We start from the raw sequence: 21,110 nt of genomic DNA, 5'->3' as shown, positions 1-21,110 counted from the left end.
TAGTCACACGTGGTATTTGAGCCGGAGCCCAGAAGGGTAGCCGAGCCGGGTCCATGGGTGGGGAGGGTATGGGTAAAACCGGCCGGGGTGCCCAACACACGGTCGTTTCTGCCCCCATCGAACACTCTCTTGGTGGGGCGGGGACCCAGTGAAGGCTGCTATGCGGAGGTGGGCTTGTCCCTCCCTCCCCCTCTTTTCCTTCTTGCTAAGCAAAAAGAAAAAAAAAAAAAAAGATAATATCGGCTGAGATGAAAAATTTGAATGCAAACGGAAATCTTTGATGGAGAAGTCCGTAGTGATTCGTCCATGGGTGGTTCTATATACACCCCCCCTATTGCTCAGGACACCCCCCAAAAATTAAAAAAAAATTAAATACTCTCTACACCCCCCCATTTGCTAAGGACACCCCTAAAAAATTAAAAATTCCTAAATTACCCCCCACCCTCCCCACCCCCTCACCTAAATTGCTCTCTACACCCCCCAACCCCCCCACCCCGCTCTTCCCCTCCAAAACACCTCGCCAACGCCCAAAACCCCCCGTTCCCCCTTCTCCCTCTCGTCGCCGGCATTCTCCCGATCTCCGACCACCTCGCCGGCTTCTCCCGGAACCACCTCGCCGGCTTCTCCCGAAATTTTTTTTTTTCACGGTTCGTGCTCCGTTCGGCACTGGATCGCCGAACAAAAGGCTTCTGTTCGGCTGAACAGTGCCGGACAGAAGCCTTCTGTTCGGCACTGTGCAGCCGAACAGATCTGTTCGGTTGAGGGTTGCCGAACAGAAGGCTTCTGTTCGGCACTGTTCAGCCGAACAGAAGCCTTTTGTTCGGCGATCCAGTGCCGAACGGAGCACGAACCGTGAAAAAAAAAAATTTCGGGAGAAGCCGGCGAGGTGGTTCCGGGAGAAGCCGGCGAGGTGGTCGGAGATCGGGAGAATGCCGGCGACGAGAGGGAGAAGGGGGATGGGGGAGGAGGGGTTTAAGGGGGGTTTGAGGGGTGTTTTTTTTTTTTTCTTTTCAAAACGAAACGGAGGAGGAGGAAGGGGGGTGTATGAGAAAATTTCAAGGGCAATATGGTAATTACACTAAAGGTTAGTTTGGGTTTTTTTTTTTGGTTTTTGGGGGGTGTCCTGAGCAATAGGGGGGGTGTATATAGAACTACCCTTCGTCCATCTGACGGCCCAAGTCTTTCTACCTAAAATGACCCGACCGGCCTCCACAAACTCCCATCCGTCCGTACGGCTCGCACGCCACGTGGAGGATAGCCGAAACGCCCGGCAAAAAACCCTCGACAGCATCCACTGTCACGTTCGGCGGAGATCGTAATTTACCAACATACCCCCAAACCGCCGACTGCCACTTTCGTCTAACGCGGTTGAAGCCTAACGGCTGAAGGTTATTTCGGTAATAGAAATGAACGGACCGACGCGTCCTAAGTCGTAACCGGCGTGGAGTAAAGGGCATTACGGTAATTGCGAAAGAGACGACTCAGCTGAGTCACGTTTTTTAAAGTAAAATAAAAAAAAATCCGAGGGATTTCCTCTCTCCGGTCGGAGCGGCCGAACGGAAACCATCGAAAGGGGACGGCGAAGGAGACCGAAGAAGACCGAGTAGAGGTTTCTTGCGTTTTTATTCCAATTTCAGTGTATACAAATCTATTTTTTTTGATGAATTTTGGTTTTTAGTGGTATGGTATTGTTGATTAATGTTCTTGGTGATGGTTTAGAATGATTGGATGGTTGGGGAAGAGGATTTGAGAGGAGGGGAGAAGAAAAGGTGACATTTTTTGGGAAAAAATTGTGTTTTTATTTTTTAAATACGTTTTTTTTGGGTATGATAAAAGATTTTTCTGTTTGAGGTTTCAGGCAATTTGAGTTCTTGGAGGTGGAAAGGGCGGAGAGAAGGTACATAGTTTTCCTCCGAAATGTCGATCTTTTGCAGAAATTGGGAATTTTTCCCCAATTATCTTGCAATAATCCGACGCAAAGTTTCTTAGTGAATAATCTGGGAGATTTTTACCCCTTTCTTGATGTGTGAGTAATCTTGCTTGCATTATGGCATTAGCTAATCGTTCCATTTGTGACTTTCTAGATTTACATTCTTAATTATGCGTGCTTTTGATGATTGAGATTGTTTTTTTCCTTTTATTTGCCTTCTTTGCTGTAATACGTTTGAGAATTAGTAGGAATGCATAATTCAAGTAGATTAGACAAGGTTTCGATATCTATACTGCAATAAAAGGTGTTATTGCTGTCACATGATGATCAAAATGAAGGAATATTCCAAATGAAAGGAATATTTCATGAGAATAAATGCATGTTTCTCCCGTTGTACAACCCCCCCCCCCCCCCCCCCCCCCCAAACCAAAAGTTATAAATCAGCATGTAAAGCAGACTTGTGTCAGGCCACATTCAAAAATTTGCGGCAAAACATGTTCTCAACTTCCCATGAATCAGTTCTCATTTCTGTTCTTAACTATTCATATATGGTGGTGTGTTAGTACTCTTGTTACACACATCATGGATATCTTAGAATTGTGAGATGTATTTGGCAATGTAGTTATGATGAATATCATGATATCTAGCACTTAAAGCTACGTATTTTACAATAAAGAATTTACCTGCAGAAATCGGTATACTGATTATGATCCTTTAGGTGGTGTCTGACATATGTTACTAAACCTCCTTATATAATTTGGACCAGAATTTAGGTTTACTGATTTTAATTCTTTAGGAGTTGCATGACCTGTATAGTCTTATCCCCTTGCATGATTGCTAGCATAGTCTTAATCAAAGGTAATGTTAACAAGTCATAAATTGTTGTCATCAGGCTTTTGCAGTCCGTGATCGATGAAGTATTAAATATTAAGCTACAGCACATAGGTAATTAAGATGGATTGACAAGTAATGCTCAAAAAATATGTAGAGATGACTTTTATTGAACATATAGTATTTGCAAAATTCATAATTTTCATCATATTTTTGAAGCTTGAACAAAGAAAAGATTATTTATTTTGATCAAAACAATAACCCGTAGTTGCACCTGAATTTTGTCGAAAAAAATCAAGCAAAACATTTACGTAAATGTGTAATAGAACTCCATATACCTTGACGATCCCCTTAACAAAAGCAATGATTTTCTAGTTTTAATAACTTTGATTGCCACTATACTTGTGGTTTTCCTAACATGAGTCATCTTTTTTGTGGAAGGATGAGAAAATTGAACATTATAGAGATGGACAAGATAAAAGTAAAAGAATTATTTTTTTCCTTTTAGAGGTAGTATTAATGAGCTTCAAATTAAGTTTATGCAATATGATTGATAAGCAAAGAAAGTCTGGCTACTTTATAGAACTTTACTAGTCTCCATTTGACTTCGATATGGTTACCAATAAATTTGTAGAAGAAGATTATAGCTAATGGCCTCCTCTAAATAGGCAAAATTCCTGTAATAAAAGATAGCGAGATCTCAGTATATCTATTCAACTATATTGAATGGGGCCCACATGCTTCGTTGCCTGAAATAGTTGCCCTATAAGATTGACCACCAAAGAGCTATTTCAGTTGAAGTTGATTGTACCTTTAGATACTCCTGATTGAGAAACCTTAAAGCCAATACGATTTTTGATGGAATTTCTAGCTTTATAGTGGAGTGCATAGATGGGCTAGCTTGGTATCATGTGAATAAAGATTGTAGGTTAGACGAATTATGTTTACGATCAGTAATTACTAGTCTTTTGCTTTTTCTTTCATAGAAGTGTAAAGTAACAAATTAGTTTCCAACCTGTTGCATTTAGAATTATAATGTCAAATTATATCTTAAAATCAAATAATAGAGTTTGTGGTGGCTATGAAGCAACCAAAATCTTCGATACATAGAGAAAAAGCCTCAAGTTGGGCTGCCCCACAAAAACATTTCGTCATATCCAACAATAATGCCAGCATTAATTTCTTGTATGGGGAACATTTTTAACGGAAGCAGGAAAAGGAAAAAAACTACACCTCCATATTTAAAAGGAAAACTAAACTTTTTTGTAATTTTCTTGGGAAAGCTCAAATATGGACTAGATATCTTCGATGGGATAAACACTTCAATAAAATATTCTTCAACTTAAAGGTAGATAGATGGAATGGAAAGTGAGGAAGATGTGGAATGGATTGGTTTACCTTGAATTAAGGGCCTAGTGAGATCAATTGGAGTTCATATGGCAACATGTTGCATGATTAAAGACTGTTAGAAACTTTTATTGGTGGATGCATCATTCAACCAATAGGACAACATGGTTCTTGGGGTAGGGAGTCCATGCATTGAAGGGGTCCACTTAGATTGTCTTGGAGTTGGATAAATAGGCATAAGGTTTATAATGGGTTTGCAAGAAAAGCATGAAGAGTCTGGAGTCTTGGCCAATCTTTTACCTTTTTTTGTCATTACTCTGTGGGAATGGAACAAATGGGATGGGAGTAAAACAAAGTCCATTTTTTGATTAGTACTCGATGTAACCAACTATAGTAAAACCAAAGTTTGCCATGCCGATACCGGAGTTCGTACCGATTGGCCGGCAGCACAGTTCGGCACGCCGCCGTGCTGTTCTATGCCGGCCTATATCAACATAGCAGAGAAGCCAAGAGAGTGGAAAAGGGGGAATGGGAGAGAGGAAAAGAGGGAGAGAGGGGGAGGAAGGAAGAGGGAGCCGGCCCTTTGGGGCCGCTCCGGCGCCCTCCAGAGGCCCTCCCTCCCTCTCCCTCTTCCTTCCTCCCCCCTCTTTCTATCTCTTTTTCTCTCTTTCCTTCTCCCTCTCTCCCCACTTGCCAGTTTACTATTTTGAATGCCGAAACCATTCCGGTTCGTTGCTAGCATGGCTCAGTATGGCTGAACCGGGCGGTTCAGGATGGTTCCACATTCTTTGGATAAAACAATTAAGAATCATAAGAGTTTTTTTCATCCAAATGAATGGTGCATGGAGATAAGAGCATGCTTTTCTTTTATTTCTTCATTAATTAATGGATTCTTAAGGAACCTAGCTATAATTTATATATTTGTGTGTAATTGTCAAATTCCCTTTTATATAATTGTATTCTTAGTCGTTATCTTACGAATTTAATTTATAAAGGCATAATTACATGAAACAATTCAAGGTTTTAAATGCCATTGCTGGGAGTGGTATTGGTTATCTATCAGAGTGGTATGGTACTGGTCCATCTTGTACCGACATAGGGTATAGGACTGCTTCTTGGCTTTGTACTGAGATGTATTTTTTTTTTCTTTTTTGTTTTTCCAATTTTTTGGACTTTTTAGTGCGCGATATGAAAAGTAATTGATTTTTTAATGTTTTTCCATGTTTTGGTGATTTTCAATGGGGTATGTGATGTTAGAGTACCCATATGGTTACCAACACTTCTGCTTTCAATAAGGTGTAGAAACTAGCAACAACTAGAAGTGAAGCATGACAAACGAAACATGACAAAAAGTCATAATATTATCAATAATGAGTTACTTTCAAATTTCTAAAAAGAAAATAGAAAATTTTAGATTTGTCCATGCTAAAAATGAGTGGTGGTAGAGGAGGCGGAGTGGCATTCTCTTGTTTAGACTTGAATGAAATTGAAAGGCTTATTTAAAAGAGTTCGTAGACAAAATATGCCCTCATCATCATAAATTTGACCACCTCTCCTTCCAATTATATCAGAAAAAAGGTTTACCCAAAAAGAAATTATTAAGTGTGGTTGAATGCAAATAGATGATTGATATGTGGGAAACATTAAATGTGACTTAAAGATTTCACATGGAATGTTTCGTATGTATCAATCATCTATATGCATTCAGCTGTATAATAACTTCTTTCTATGTGAACCCCTTTTCTGATATGACTGGAAGAAAGATGATGAACTAATGATGATTAGGGTAAATTTTTTCCCCAAACTTTTTTCCTCAAGTTTTTAAATTTCGTTTTAGTTTGGACAGGCGAATGTTGCTGTGCCTTCCCTACCACCATCAGTTTTTAGCTATGTAATTTGTTGTACCATTTAAAAGCCGACACTCCTTGCATATTCAACAATAAATAATCAGATTTCAATATGCTATATCTTATTTACTTTTGATGTTCCATGTTTTGACATTTAATCAGATTTTATAAGATTTTTAATAAAATTCAGTAAAAAAAACTCAGAAGTCGCAATAAATATGCCAATTGATAAAAAAACAAGATAGCCATTTTAAAATTTATCTTATTAGTCATCAATGCATGCTCCATATTTTTTTCATTTAATAAATTTTTTTATTTTAAATGTTTTCTCCCTTAAAAATAGTTACTTCTACATTTGGTAGGTCACTGGGTTATTCAAATAAGTCGTGTTTTCCGTGGTTTTCCCTTCCCGATGAGGAGAAGCATGAAGAAGACTAAGACGGAGTGTGTTAGGTCCGGGTAGGTTCAATCAAAAGAAGCAGGAGCTCGAAAGACGAAGGACCCGCACTGAGAGGGGTTTTGCTTTCACACGGGCACTTGGAAAAGGCGTCGCCTTTCTTTCTCGGTCGTTTGTCTTAATTCATGTTGTAATGCGGTCGTTCTCTGCTGCATTGGTGTTTTCACTCCCCACTCTCCACGCTGCTTCTGCCTGATTGTCTGAAGTGAAGTAGCCTTCCCGCTTAGCTTTCATTTGACACTGAACCGCTTCTCTCATTTGGGCAAAAAGGCTGTGAAAAAGGATTCCAAATCAGGCTTTCCTCACTTGAGGCCCTGTTTCCGCTGTTCTAGAGTCGGTAGCTTTAATTGCTCGTGTTGAATCAGCCGGGAGTCCACCTAACCTAACAAGTGTAGAGAATCTCTTCACTTGTTACTTTTGGTTAAAGGCACAAAGGCCCCAAGGGTGGTGCGTCAACATTGCCGCGCTGCCTTAGAAAGGAACAAGCTTAATTTAGGTACCTACCTCCTGGCATTGTCGCTCTGCTCTTTGCTTGCTGTCTGGGAGCTCCTTTAAAAGTCACAAAAAAATCAGTTATCAACTGAAATGCATAACAACAACGTTTATAAATTAGATTTAGATTTTAGTACATATATGCTTATCTTTTTCGATTTTTCAGAATCTCCATATTTTTATATTTTGATGAAAAAATTAATTAAATAATAATAATTATTTTGAATAATAGATTTCTTTTGGGGCTTTCATACGCACCCCTGTTGGTGCTATATATATTTTCAGTGGTTGGTTTGATGCCATTTTCATGGGATAACTGAATATCGATCAGAAATTCAAGCTTAGGCTTGGTGCTCCAAAATGCACCTCCAGATCATCTAATCCAAGCCAAAAAAATTGTAGCATGAGCACATTACAAATTCAAGCACATTACTCTTTTTCAAACTCAAGTTCATTTATTTTATTTATATCAATATTCTAATCCAAAAATGTTAATAACTTATAATTTTTTTTTTTGTAAAATAATCACTATGTTGTAGGGTGTTGTCCACTCTCAAACATATCTGAAATTTATGTAAAATAAAAATGACATGGATTCCCTAATTTTTTCTTTTTCCCAACCTTTGGCAAAAAAGGGAAGGAGGGTCTCACTTGTTTTGATGGCCCTCCCTTGCTGATCTATTGCATCTTCTCATCCACTCCTCTTCTCTCCTTCTCCTCTTTCTCTCTTTCTCCCTCCCTCTCTCTCTCCCTGTCTCTCCCTCCTTTTCTCACTCAAGTCAAAAGAGAGCAGCGCTTCTCATGAGGTTCCTCATAAACACCATGCTGGCCCCATTGTGTCCCTGTACCTTGCAATAAAATTAACTTCATAGCCGTTCTTATTATAATTAACCACTAACAGATTGCTGTTTTAGGATCAATAAAATATTGTTTCTTATTGGTAGGTCTCACACGGTATATTACAAAAAAGGGGTGAAATCCCGCTCAATCAATTTGATTAACCTCCGATGTTAAGATGCTCATCCACAACTGCCTCTTTTGTGAATATTTCATATTGGACGAGACTGCACAGCTATGACCATATTTCTCATGATATCTGACTTTGAATTTTCATCCTCCTTCCTCTAACAATCAAATGCTCTTGTTCAGAAGGGCTGTCTGTGGTTGGTGAGCATTTAGGTGAGTTGTCAGGCTGCTGGTGGAGAAGGGCTGTTGATACATTATCTTACAGTACGAGTGTCAATGGGATAGGTCTAGGCCACACGTATCTGAACTTTTGAATAGATTTGACCTAATGATCCAGCCTAAAATGATAGACAAATAGGCCTGCGAACTGGTTTGTTGACATTCCTACGTCCAGTGGTTAGGTGTGTTGAGGGACCTAAATAGGGTTGGTTGAATGTGAGGGATATCTTATAATCTAAGCTGAGATAAATACATTCCCTTTTTTTTCTTGGGGAATGGAGGTTTCTCTTTTGAGTTTCAATGTACTTAATTTAAAACAATATATGATTGTTATTCCAAAATCATAGCTTATACATTAACATTACATGCTTTGGTGACTGGACAGGCTTTGGAGAAAAGCATTGTTAAGTTTTATTACTGTTTGAAAAGCAAAAGTTAGATCTGAGACTTATGTAAAATTAATAGGTACATAATTGAAGTCAAGGGGAACAATGTATATTCTATGTATGAAAAAGAAAATGAGGAAACAGGGCCATCTTATGTGTTTGAAAGTAGTCTTGCCTAATATGATCCTTTTTATAACTATGGTGTCACCTTTGTTGCTGTAGCTAACCATGCATGCCTTTGAAAGTTGACAAGAAGTTAAAACAAATAGGAAAGAAAGGAAGTTGGTTAAGTAAAAAAAGTTGAATAGATTTGGTGAAAGAAGAAGATATCAAGAGAAAAGTGAGTCAAACAGAAAAATTTATTGCTGCTAACAAAATAGGCTGTAACCAGAAATTTTGGCCAAAATAAGTTCTTTATTCAACTCTGACTCCAATTGCTTATGCTCTATTAATTATTTTCATAATCGAGTCAAATGAGGTAAATTTACATTCACTTTGAAATAATTATCAATATCTGTCATGGATGGTCTTCTTGAGTAAGGTGACGAATTCTTTAAGCAGATGTTTAACTCCCTCAGGAATTTGCTATGCTAAACTTTTTTAGCTTCTTTTCATACAAGTGCTACACCAGCTCAATTACCTTGAGTTTATTTAAAAATCACCATTACTCAAATCTTTGACTTTTTCTTCAGTTTACTTTGTACAAGAGTTTCCTTCATCTTCATATTAAGAGGATTCATTCTTTCGAGGATGCAAAGTTATTTGAATATTGTCCTTAAAGATGGTGCTGCTGTTTTCCCTGCATCATTTTGTATTCTTCAACCCTAAACTTATGGAATGTGGCATGCTTGCAGTGAAATTAAATCGAGAACATACCTCATAATTTTCTGTAGTAGTAAGCCTGTACACCTTAATAAATTTTCTGTAGTGGTAACATATTTTTTTTGGGTAATTGTAGTAGTAACATAATTAAAATTCAAAGGTCAGTAATTGCAGTATAATTATTTTTTTTTAGGACACTCCAGAAGTTTACACTCCATTTTTGGAGTGCCACTTATGCCAATTGTGTTGCATTGAAGATCTGAGAAGTGTCAGCACTCTAGCTTTGTCAAAAAAATTGAAGTGTCTAAGTGACATAGACTTGAAAACCCCTCAGAATCACCTATTCTATCTGAATTTCCTGGTTTCAAGTCTCATCAATAATCCTGTATAGCCTGTCTTCCTGACTTTTCCTGAAGGTGTAACTCCATGGTTGCTCATCTCATGACCCTTTTAGGCTATTTTTTATTTTTATTTTTATGGTTTTCTCATAGCAATCTGCAACATTGCTACCATATGAGCAAGCTTATCCATTTGATCATGCATTTGAAGGAATATGGCAGCATGCCTTGCTGTCACAGAGATGCATCTTGCTGGTTTTTTCAATCGAAATCTGGTTTGTGTTTGGCGTAATCCGAGACATGTTCCAATTTCAGTGGCATTTGCTGACTTGAAGGCTCGCTAACTTGGTCCTGGGGAATGACAGCAATCCTTAGTTGGAAGATGTCAAGGACTATTACCAATTCAAAGAGTTGAGCATGCAGTTAGAGTGAGAGGTTGTTGGGAATGTAAGCTGAACCCCTAAAATTATTATCACGACAAACAACACTCTTATGATTCTAGGCAAGTACATACAACTCCTGGTAGATGAAAATACATAAGCAATCCTAGGAATGTCAGGATGGGAACTAAGCTTAATTAAATTTGTGAGCAAGCAAACACCCATATAAAGATATCATCATAGGAAAAACAACTTCAATAATCCAGAGATGGCAAGCATGCACTCAAAGTTCAAAATGGTACATAAGAATTACACCTAAGAATTCTAGTATAGCATGCAAACAAATGAGAAGACACAGACAACAATTCCTCTTTCTCCTTGACTCATACAGATCTAGCATGAATGCATCCAAAAAAGTCAGCTCTCCTTCACTAGTCCAAAGAACCTATCTAGAGTGATTTGCCACAAAGAAAGCCACTTAATCGGTAGATCCATTGGCCTCCCTATAGACATGCTTTGCCCTGAAGATAATATTATCGCTAGCCATGCCCTAGATGTCTTCAAGCAGGGGTGGCATCCCCTAGCGTTGTGATGGAAACATGAGGAAGGCCATAAGGAATGCCACAAGAAGGGCAAGGCGAGCCAAAGCTAGGAAGGCAAGGCAAGGATCAATTGGTTGCATGCATGGCTCGGTTGGAAAGGAAGAGTGCATGCAAGGCACGGTTGATAAGCAAGGTGGCATGGATGGGAGCTAGGCACAATTCTTGGTGGCTGAAAAGAAGGAAAGTGCTTGGAAGAAGGAGAGACTGAGGAGGTGCATTCCTATTTTTAGGAGTGGGGCTTTAGAAGGAAATTCCTTGATTGTTGGCGTGAAAATTGGTTTAGAAAGTTTACTTACTTATGGAGTTTTTTATTTTAGGAAGTTTGGTTTTGGTATACTCCTTGATTTAAGAAGGGTCACTCATCTTTAATTTAGGCAATTTGAATTTGAAATTTGATTTGTTTTTGAAATTTGAATTGTTCTTTAATTTAGGAAGTTGTTGAGATCTTTAGAGAGGCCTTTAAATATTTGCCTCTTGTATTTTGTATTCATGTTTGTGGATCAATGAAAAAACTTGGAGCACTTTGCTCAAACTTTATCTTGAAAGAGTCTAGGTACTAATCCGAGGTAGTCCTAGCTCTACCTATCATTTTCTCTTGATTTTAGGTGATGCCTTGAGGTAGTCCTTGAATCACCAACCACTCAACACACCAATTATACTTAGTTTTTCTATATTCCAAAAGAGGGGCTTCCATCATTGGTGCTTTCATTGAGATTGCATCCAACCCGTGGAAGAGGAAGCCATGAAAGCCGAGGAGGAGAGATCATGGCTGAAAGACAACCAACTCATAGGGAGCGGAGTAAGGCCTTGGAAGCAACCTTAGAGGCTTAAAACACTGCTGCCAGAGACTTGGCCAGTTAGAAGAGGTGTTGCATCAACTTGTTATGACCGTGAATCAACAAGGAGGAAGAGGGTCAAGACGTGGAGAACCAAGGGGGAATATAAGAAGGGCCGAAGTGGACCAAAGCCTTAGAGGTTCTGTTGGTTCTAGAGGGAGTTGCGCCTCGAGAGGATAGAGGATTCGAGTTCTTCTAGTGAAGCATCTTCAGGCCAAGAGGATGATTCAACCAAAGGGAGTGAAGAGGAGGAAGAAGATCGAAGAGAGAGAAAAGAAGGATGGGAAAGAAGGCCAAGGGGAGGGACAGGTAAGCTTAAGATGGACTTTTATAAGTTCAATGGAGATGACCCAAGCACATGGGTGAGTAGGGCCGAGCAATACTTTAAGCACCATCCCATGAAAGGTCAGGCAAGGGTATCCTATGCTGCTTACTTCCTAGAAGGAGAGGCTAATCAATGGTGGCAATGGATGAGGAAGACCTATAGAGCTCAAAGGAAAGAGTTGAAATGGAAAAAGTTTGTCAAAGAGCTCATGAGGAGGTTCGGTCCAACCGGTTATGTTGATTACCATGAGGCTCTTTCGAAGGTCAAGCAATCGAGTTTCTTGAGGGACTATCCAAAGAAATTCGAGCACCTATCTACTATCTACTAGGGCGCATGGCTGGTCGGAGAAGGCTTTTATTGGGTCTTTTGTGGGCGGTTTGAAGAGAGAATTGGCTGTTGAGGTAAAGCTTAAGAAGCCCAAGACACTAATGCAAACCTTGGAGATTGCAAGAAAGAAGGATGATCAACTTCAAGACTTGAGGAGGAGCAGCCGGTTTGAGGTGAAGAAAACAGCCCCTATTGCTTCAAAATTTGGGGCTAATAAGAATTTTAGCAAGGGCTTCTCTCTGGAAGGTCCTAGTGGGGGTACAACTGGTGGAGGCAAGCCACCAATCGAGGAAATAAAGAAGTTGATATGGAAGGAGATGCAAAAAAGAAGAAAGAAGGGACTTTGCTTCAATTGCAATGAGAGGTTCACACCGAGGCATAAGTGCAAGGTGAAGCATGTTTATCTCATTGAGCCGGTCCTAGAGGAGGAGGGCCACAGTGAAGCTTGTGAGGAGGAGGAGCATGATGAGGCCGAGCATGGTGAGCCTCATATCTCCATACATGCCTTGGCCGGGGTTGCGGGTCTAAGAACCATGAGGACACAAGCTCACATTGGTAAGATGGAGGTAACAGTTCTTATTGATACTGGTTCTTCTTTGAACTTCATTAACTCTAAGGTGGCCGAATGTTTGAAGTTATCCTTGACTAGTATTGACCCTTTTGAGGTCAAGGTGTCAAGTGGAGATAGGTTGGTATGTTAAGAGATGTATAAGGGAGTGAGTTTGAGGATGCAAGGGATTGAGGTTGTGGTGGATTTGTACTTCTTGCCGATTGTGGGGTTGGATGTAGTGTTGGGTGTGCAATGGTTAGAAGAGCTAGGAAAGGTGGTGTCAGATTACAAAAAAATGATTATGGGGTTTATGTTGAGCAGAAAATGGGTTATTTTGAGAATGAATGGTAGAGGTGGAGGGAAAGCTATCGGGCTAAATGAGATAGAGAAGATCATGAGGCATGGGGGGCAATGCTTTGCTATTACCATTGCCTCTTAACCAAGGGCTTTGAGTGAGGGTGAGGGAGTTGAGAGTGGAGCTACGGGTGTGGAGTTGGAGGCTGATATACCGAGGGATTTGAGAGAGGTGTTGATGAGATATTTTAAGGTGATGGAGGAACCTAAGATTTTGCCATCTTTGAGGGAGTTTGATCATTGAATTCCATTAAAGGAGGAAGCCAAACCGGTGAATGTAGCCCCATACCGGTATGCATACTTTCAAAAGGCGGAGATTGAGAAGCAAGTAAATGAGATGTTGGCCAATGGGTTGATTCAGCCAAGCACTAGCCCATTTTCTAGTCCGGTCCTACTTGTGAAGAAGAAGGATGGCACATGGTGCTTTTGCACGGATTATAGGGCCTTAAATGAGGCTACCATCAAAGATCGGTTTCATATCCCAACGATTGATGACATGTTGGATAAGCTTGAAAGATCTATGTTCTTCTCCAAGCTAGATCTTAGAGCCGGCTATCACCAAATAAGGGTGCACAAGGGGGACATTCATAAGACCGCCTTTCGTACTCACAATGGCCACTTCGAGTACTTGGTCATGCCATTTGGGCTTTGCAACGCCCCATCAACCTTTCAAACATGCATGAACCAAATCTTCAAGCCCTACTTGAGGAGGTATGTTGTGGTCTTTTTCGATGACATTCTTGTATATTCAAGAAGTTGGAGTGATCATTTGAGACACTTGGAGGAGGTGATCCGGGTGCTACTAGACAACTCATTCTTCATTAGGTTGTCTAAGTGTGCATTCGGTCAAAGAGAGTTCTTCGAGATGCATGGCATGGAGTAGAAGAAGCTCCACTTAAGACCCCCAAATCGATGGGCAAAGCGACGTAACTAACCGGACTCTTGAGCAATATCTTAGGTGTTATGTGTCCCAATATCCTATGAAGTGGGAGGAGCATCTCTCTTGGACAGAATTTTTGTTTAATACCTCAAATAACCGTTCAATCAATATGTCACCGTTTGAGGCTCTCTATGGAAGGCTGCCCCCTACACTTGTGGCCTATAAAGTGGGGAGCTCACCTAATGACTTGGTGGACATGGAGCGTAGAGAAAGAGATGAAGTCTTGAAGGAGGTCAGGAAGAACTTGGTGAGGGCTCAAGAGCAAATGAAGAAGCACTTTGACAAAGGGAGGAGCATGGAGTTCTTTGAACCGGGTGAGTGGGTCTATCTCAAGTACCTACTAAGGAAGCACAAGGCTTTGTCAAAGGCGGGTCTTAGCAAATTGAGGGCTAAGTATTTTGGTCCTTATCAAATCTTGGAGAAGTGTGGACAACTTGCTTACAAGTTAGATTTGCCAACCGGGGTTCACATTCACCCGGTTTTTCATATTTTATGGCTTAGGAGGAAAGTTGTAGATCCAAGCAAGGTTGTCAATGACTTGCCGATGGTGGATGAGGAAGGAATGGTTGATGTTCCACCAAAGAAGATATTGGAGTATGGGCAAGTGAGGAAAGGTTACCAAGTTAGAACCGAAGCTTGGGTTCAATGGAGAGGACTTGCAGCTGAGGATGCTACATGGGAGAGTGTCCAAGTTCTCAAGGAGCAATTTTTCAAGCTAGACCTTGAGGACAAGGTCGGTCTTGAAGGGGGGAGGACTGATGGAGACACGAGGAAGGCTATAAGAAATGCCACAAGGAGGGCAAGGCGAGCCAAGGCTAGGAAGGCAAGGCAAGGGGCAATTGGTTGTATGCATGGCTCGGTTGGAAGGGAAGAGTGCATGCAAGGCACGGTTGACAAGCAAGGTGGCATGCATGGCACGCATGGATGGGAGCTAGGCGCAATTCTTGGTGGCTGAAAAGAAGAAAAGTGCCTGGAAGAAGGAAAGACTAAGGAGGCACATTCCTATTTTTTAGGAGTGGGGCTTTAGAAGGAAATTCTTTGATTGTTGGTGTAGAAATTGGTTTAGAAAGTTTACTTGCTTATGGAGTCTTTTATTTTTAGGAAGTTTGGTTTTGGTATACTCCTTGATTTAAGGAGGATCACTCGTCTTTAATTTAGGAAATTTGAATTTGAAATTTGAATTGTTTTTGAAATTTGAATTGTTCTTTAATTTAGGAAGTTGTTGAGGTCTTTAGGGGCTTTTAAATATTTGCCTTTTGTATTTTGTATTCATGTTTTTAGATCACTGAAAAAACTTGGAGCATTTTGCTCAAACTTTGTCTTGAAAGAGTTTAAGTGCTAACCCGAGTTAGCCCTAGCTCTACCTATCATTTTCTCCTGATTTTAGGTGATGCCTTGAGGTAGTTCTTGAATCACCAACCACCCAACCCACCAATTATACTTAGTTTTTCTATATTACCAAAAGAGGGGCTTCCATCATGTCGCCAGGATATCCTCGGATCCAACCAATCACAGTGGCCGAGTCATCTTCGGGCAAAATAGCATTGGCCCGCAGCACACGTCGAGCATGACTAAAACCAGCCTATGTTGCCCTCAGCTTCACCCTTGGAACTGAGATGTCTAAGATCAGGCTCCCTTCGGCCAACACCACTCTAGAGTTCGGGCTTCTAATCACAAAACCACTCCACCCCTCCTGCCACCATCCAAAACACATCTATCAAAGTACATGAACACACAAAAACCTTGTAACTAATTTACATGTTAATTAATCCTTCACTGAACCCTAGGTCATCAAAATTGGCTTTTGTTAACCTTGCCAATAAGCAAATTTTTTTTATGTATTTATTAGTAGGAAAACCAATGAAATTGTGGATTGTTGAATGTTGACGAACCATACCAATCAGTTACTGGCACGGTTTAGCACATAAAATCGAAACAGGGACAAGTCTTCATCACTTTGTTGCTTCGCTCATCGAGGGTTTTCATCTCGCCCTCCTATTTGCTTGAGCGTCGTGGTTATTTTGCCCTCTCCACCCTTCACTGATAGGTAACCTTCTCTTCTATCCTCCCTCTCTCTCTCCCCCTCCCTCCATCGAGACCTCGGTATCTCATTGCTTAATCGGTGGCTAAGCCAAGCATGGGGAGCTCCCGGATCCCCTGTTTACCCCTCTAACTTCCTCTCTCTCTCCCTCTTCTTGCACCGACCCCCCTTTGCCTCAACTGGCGGCGATGGTGGCATGGTGCTTCTGCCTCCAGCTTTCCTCTCTCTCTCTCTCTCTCCCCGCCCTCCTTCACTCCCTCTCTTCCTCTTCCCCTCCCTCTCTCTCTTCCTCCCTATCCTCTCTCCCCCTCTCCTTGTCTTGGTATGTTCTGGCACAGCATGATATGGACTCGTATCATACTGCATCAGTAGCTGACTAGCATAGATCACGATACCAGTTCGGTGAACGTGGAACAAAATAGTTTTAATCTAAAACAAATCAAAGTCAAAGGCTAGTTAAAGTAAATACCGAAATATACTTGTTTTCAAGATTGCAAGTGCTGGTTGTGCCGGTAAGCACATAACATGCCAGGTCTGTATTAGCACCCGACATGAATTGGTGCTACACTATGAAGTCTTTTTCATTATTTTAATGTTAAAAAAAGATTTTTTTATTTTTTATTTTTTTGTTTTTGTTTCAGAATGGCAATGGTATTAACTATGCTAGTGCCCATTGGTACAGATACTTGAAGCCTTATTTGTTTTGATATGAATTTTTATGTAGATGATTTGCACCACTAGCATAAGCTCTTCCTAATTGATTAGGAACTTCATCTAATACCAAATTGGTTTTGGTTAAAATAAATAGTTTTTGATAGGAAGAAAATTCTAGAAGGTATACTGATCAGTGCTTGAGTAAAGAAAAAGGGTATCATAGGAGCCCTAATAGATATCTCTGTGTCGTGTTTCCATTTAGACATGATATGACATGAAGAAAAAGCTCGTCTATTTGTATTCATAAGAACAAAGTAATATATGGAACATTCATCGACCTCTTTAAAAGTAGGGGGCGTTGCTTGGTACAATGGTAAAGGCTTGGGCTGACGGATGCAAATTGTGTATAAAAAGGGCCAAATGCTAGGTTTGTCCCCAATTTGCCCCTCCCAAAACCTCGGATTATCGAGAACATAACTGGGTAATGGTTATTGACCTCTTTAAAATTAGATGGTGGAGACAAAACAATGGTGTGAATAAGAAGCATTAGAAAGAGAAGAATTAGAAGGGGAAAAAGAAGGTAAAGAATATGGAAGACATCAATTAGATAGATAGATACACCACATGGATGGATATAGAGGGGAGAAGCAGGGGGTGTCAGGAGAGTTATATCCATGCCACTGTTGCTAAGTAGTTCCTATACTTGTTAAAACCTGGAGCTTTATCGAGCCTATATATAATGACCCGAACTACCCAAATTAGTTTCCAGACGACGCTAAAATCTTCTTACCCATAAATTTAAATTTCCAAACAAGTAAAATCTCAACTCCTTATCTTTTGGCGTTTTAAACTAACCATAACTCCTTAGTAACTATTCTAATTTTTATCCATTAATACATTAATACATATATAAATAAGAATAAAATTTTAAGATCTAGGTTTATATTTTCAGCATGTAAACTAATGTATATTTAATTTTAACTAGATCTGTTTAAAACTGGTTTTGATTAACATGGTTATAGTTTGGTATGACCATATCATTCATTTCTTCTTTATAATTTGCAGTTATGACCTATGCACTTAATACTGTATTCACTGCAATAGCCTTACACATGTTGACTACATGTAAATCATTGTGCTGAATTATACTTCGGCATGTTGTTAATTTGTGTTGTTGATGTGAATTGTTAATTTATGTTCTCTCTGAGCATTGGTTTTTTTTGACTTCAAGAATTGATGATCTGTGAATTATACTAATTCCTTTCTTTGGTCCCAGAATCTTGAGTTGTCAAGGATGGCAGACACTAAATCTATTGGTAAGAGATGGGAAGACATGGAAATTGATGTCCTAGTAAAGATATTCAAGGAATTAAACATGATTGAGCTGGCTCCAGTTTCTCAAGTTTGTCGGTCATGGCGCTTGGCTTGCTCAGATCCATTGATATGGAATACTCTTGATCTTGGGCTTTTGAAATCCAATTTTATTCAAACCAGGGCATCACCGTACATCTGGGTGAACGAAAGGTCTGACAGAAGGCTGACACAAGTGCTGTGGATTGCAATGGCACTGAGTCGAGGAAACGTGACTTGCATGATATTCCACTATAATCTGTATATGAAGGATGAGCATCTGAGTTACATTTCTGAGAGGTAATGGTCCTAATAATGATGTATTTTTACCATAGGGAACATTTTTTTGGTTCATAATCTCTGGTAAAAGAGAGACATCAATATAAGGTCATAAGCTTTTGCATAAATATTGTTTTTAAATTACATCCTAGCAGAGTATGTCGCTACTATGACCACAAAATTTTCCTTATCTGAAGCTAGCCTTTTCCTTTTTGACTTATCTGCATTGAAACATAGTTTTGATGTTGTGTAATTATCATATTTAAACAATTAGTTTTTATTTCTCTGTTTCATTAAATTATTCTTAGCAAAATTTTGTATCGTGTCCGAAAGATGATTATGTATAACGGTGTAAGTTGCCCCCAATTTTTGAACCTGTGAAGAAGAGCTTGACTTCAGGAAACACACTTATTGAGAAACAGTATTTGTCTGGGACATGCATCAAGATGCTTGAGTGGTTTTATGTGCTCCTAACTATGACCAATTTATGATCAAATGGAAAGTGCGCATACTATAGATAAGCACATAATCTCTGTTCGAAAATACTTGCATCGGTTGCACCAGTTGTAAAAATTTTTCTTGTCAGATGCTTGAGTGGTTTTCTTGTCAGATGTACTGCAATCAACATCGGCCAGAAACAAACTTACTTTATTTGTTATGATGTTATCATAGGTTTGATTGTGATTGAATGTGCATCACTAAAATTGATATTGAATGTGCATCACTAAAATTGATATTGAATGTGCATCACTAAAATTGATACTTATGTCTTCAAAACAGATCTCCTCATCTCAAACGGCTAGTTATGCCAGCTTGGAACCGCATCACTAAAACTGGAATCTGCCAAGCTATCCAGAGGTGGGAAAAGCTGGAATCACTGACAATGCCGACAATCGCTCATCCACCCTATATCATGGAAGAAATAAGCAGAAGCTGCAAGAACTTCTCGCAACTTAAGATCATGGGTACTTTTGATGTGCACTTTGCATCAGCTATTGCTTCCCATCTTCCAAAGCTGAAAGTGTTGAGCGTGCGGTGCTCTATAGTTACGAGGGAAGCCCTGCTGCTTATTTTGAACTTCATGGATAATCTAGAGGTGCTCAATATATCGCACTGCCTTCTTCTGGAGGGCCTTTCAGCTGCAGGACGTAAACAGGTTTTCAGGGAGCTAGACCACACCATCCTTGAAAAAGCTTCAAGGCTACGTGAATTCTTCCAATGTCAGAGCAGCTTATGCACTACGTGTCAGAGGATGATCAAGGATGAAGGTCTTATGAGGTGGTACCAGTATGAAACCTGGTTTTGGCGCCAGGATGAGGTGAGCTCTCTTGATTTGGGAGATTATGGTAGGTTGTTTGATGAGGACGTCAGCAAAGGGTTTCGAGACTGATTTTCAGTGATAACGTAGAAAATATTTTAGGGATGCCAACCTTCCTTAGGAGAGTTTCTATGTAACTTTTCCTAATAACCATACAATAATAACAGCTTTAAAACTCATATCTCGAGTTGTTTTGGGCTTTCTTATATTCAAGTAGGGGCATGATTTTGATGGTGTTTGGTATACTTGAGCAAGTGGGTATGGGCGAAGAGCTTGCATGCTATTTGCTTACGTCATTTCTGAAATACCATACCAAATTAGCGTCGCTGTTTCTGCAAAGACCAAATTTTTAACTGACATATGAAATGGAAAATGTGGAGTGGCAAATCTTGCAGGATTTGACACTATTAGAGCTGTTACACACTTCTCACTTGGAACTTATTTTTTCTGCTGTGCGGGTGGCGGTGTAAATCATAATGCTAACGGGTTGGAGTCCAAAATGATTTTATGGCACGTACTATTTGGTTTTCGAGAAAAATATGCTGACCATTACTATTTGAGTCTCATATTTTGGAACCTTATGATTCAAAGCTTATAATTCATAGAATAATTATACTTTTTGTATATGAGATTCTTTATTTTGGCTTATATTCATTATATAAGGAAAGCAAGATGGGGTTGTACATAGTTTCTCAAATGGACTTTTATTTATTTATTTATTTAGTTATTTATTTATTTTTGGTAGAGAGAAAATTTTGCTATTATATGATATATTGTTTTATATGAACTAGATTTATGGAGGAAGGTAGTAAATTTTATAATTTGATCGAACATATTTCATATTTTTTAAAGCAGTCTTATAAATCCTGCTATTTTTTGAGTCAGTCTTTTTATGCTTTAATGATCCTCACGGAATTTAAGAAATAATTCTTGTTCCAGAATGTTGATTTCCATGCAACACAAATCAGATAAGCACACCATTTGTCAAAGATATATAATGCCTGATGACAGGTAAAATGCCTAAGAACAAATTAGAGATGTAAGGGAAACAAACATCTGTTTCTCATTGCTATGAAACATATGACCATGTGCACAGATCTAATATCTTCCTTTTTTTATCTATATAAATTATTTTCATGATTTCTAACATTAAATCAGTGCACCAGAATTCTTTAAATGTGGCAAAATTTGTTGGCGATTTCTTGGACTCCTAATAATGTTTTGGCTGCACAAAGGATGCAGACTCCAATGTAATCACCACTGTGGCTGTAGGTCATTGTTGTTCCCAAATCTTTGCACTGTAAGTTCAAAAAAAATAAATTCCTATCCCCCTTTCTTTTTTATGAAAGGGAGGAGATGAACTCCACCCGCTTCATAAGAAATGCAGAAAGGTACAGTATGGATACAACTACTTCCACAAAGCAATGGAAGAAGAGGTCAAAAGGAGTTGCAGTTATCTAGTAGCAGTACAGATTTATGAAAAGAGGAAGATGATTTCTCAAGAATAAATCTTCCAAGA

At 39.5% G+C, this 21,110-nt stretch overlaps 1 protein-coding gene across 4 annotated transcripts; it reads left to right on the top strand.

The window, feature by feature from the left end:
• The first annotated feature begins 1,522 nt into the window (after positions 1-1,522).
• Positions 1,523-20,010, top strand: LOC103712113 (F-box/LRR-repeat protein At3g48880-like). 4 transcript variants are annotated; one of them, XM_008798527.4, is made up of 5 exons: positions 1,523-1,609; positions 1,720-1,769; positions 1,859-1,897; positions 17,921-18,294; positions 19,054-20,010. In XM_008798527.4, the coding sequence occupies exons 4-5, from the start codon at positions 17,939-17,941 to the stop codon at positions 19,661-19,663; spliced, it is 966 nt and encodes a 321-aa protein (XP_008796749.1). In that variant the 5' UTR covers positions 1,523-1,609; positions 1,720-1,769; positions 1,859-1,897; positions 17,921-17,938; the 3' UTR covers positions 19,664-20,010. The 4 variants fall into 4 exon arrangements, with proteins under 4 accessions (XP_008796749.1, XP_008796747.1, XP_008796750.1 ...); XM_008798525.4 differs by having other exon boundaries at positions 1,859-2,026; XM_008798526.4 differs by having other exon boundaries at positions 1,549-1,638; positions 1,859-2,026.
• The last annotated feature ends 1,100 nt before the right edge of the window (positions 20,011-21,110 follow it).

Source organism: Phoenix dactylifera, chromosome 2, assembly GCF_009389715.1.
Source record: "Phoenix dactylifera cultivar Barhee BC4 chromosome 2, palm_55x_up_171113_PBpolish2nd_filt_p, whole genome shotgun sequence".
Classification (NCBI taxonomy): Eukaryota; Viridiplantae; Streptophyta; class Magnoliopsida; order Arecales; family Arecaceae; genus Phoenix; species Phoenix dactylifera.
The sequence above is the reverse complement of the archived record's forward strand: the minus strand, read 5'-3'. Positions and strand labels throughout refer to the sequence as shown.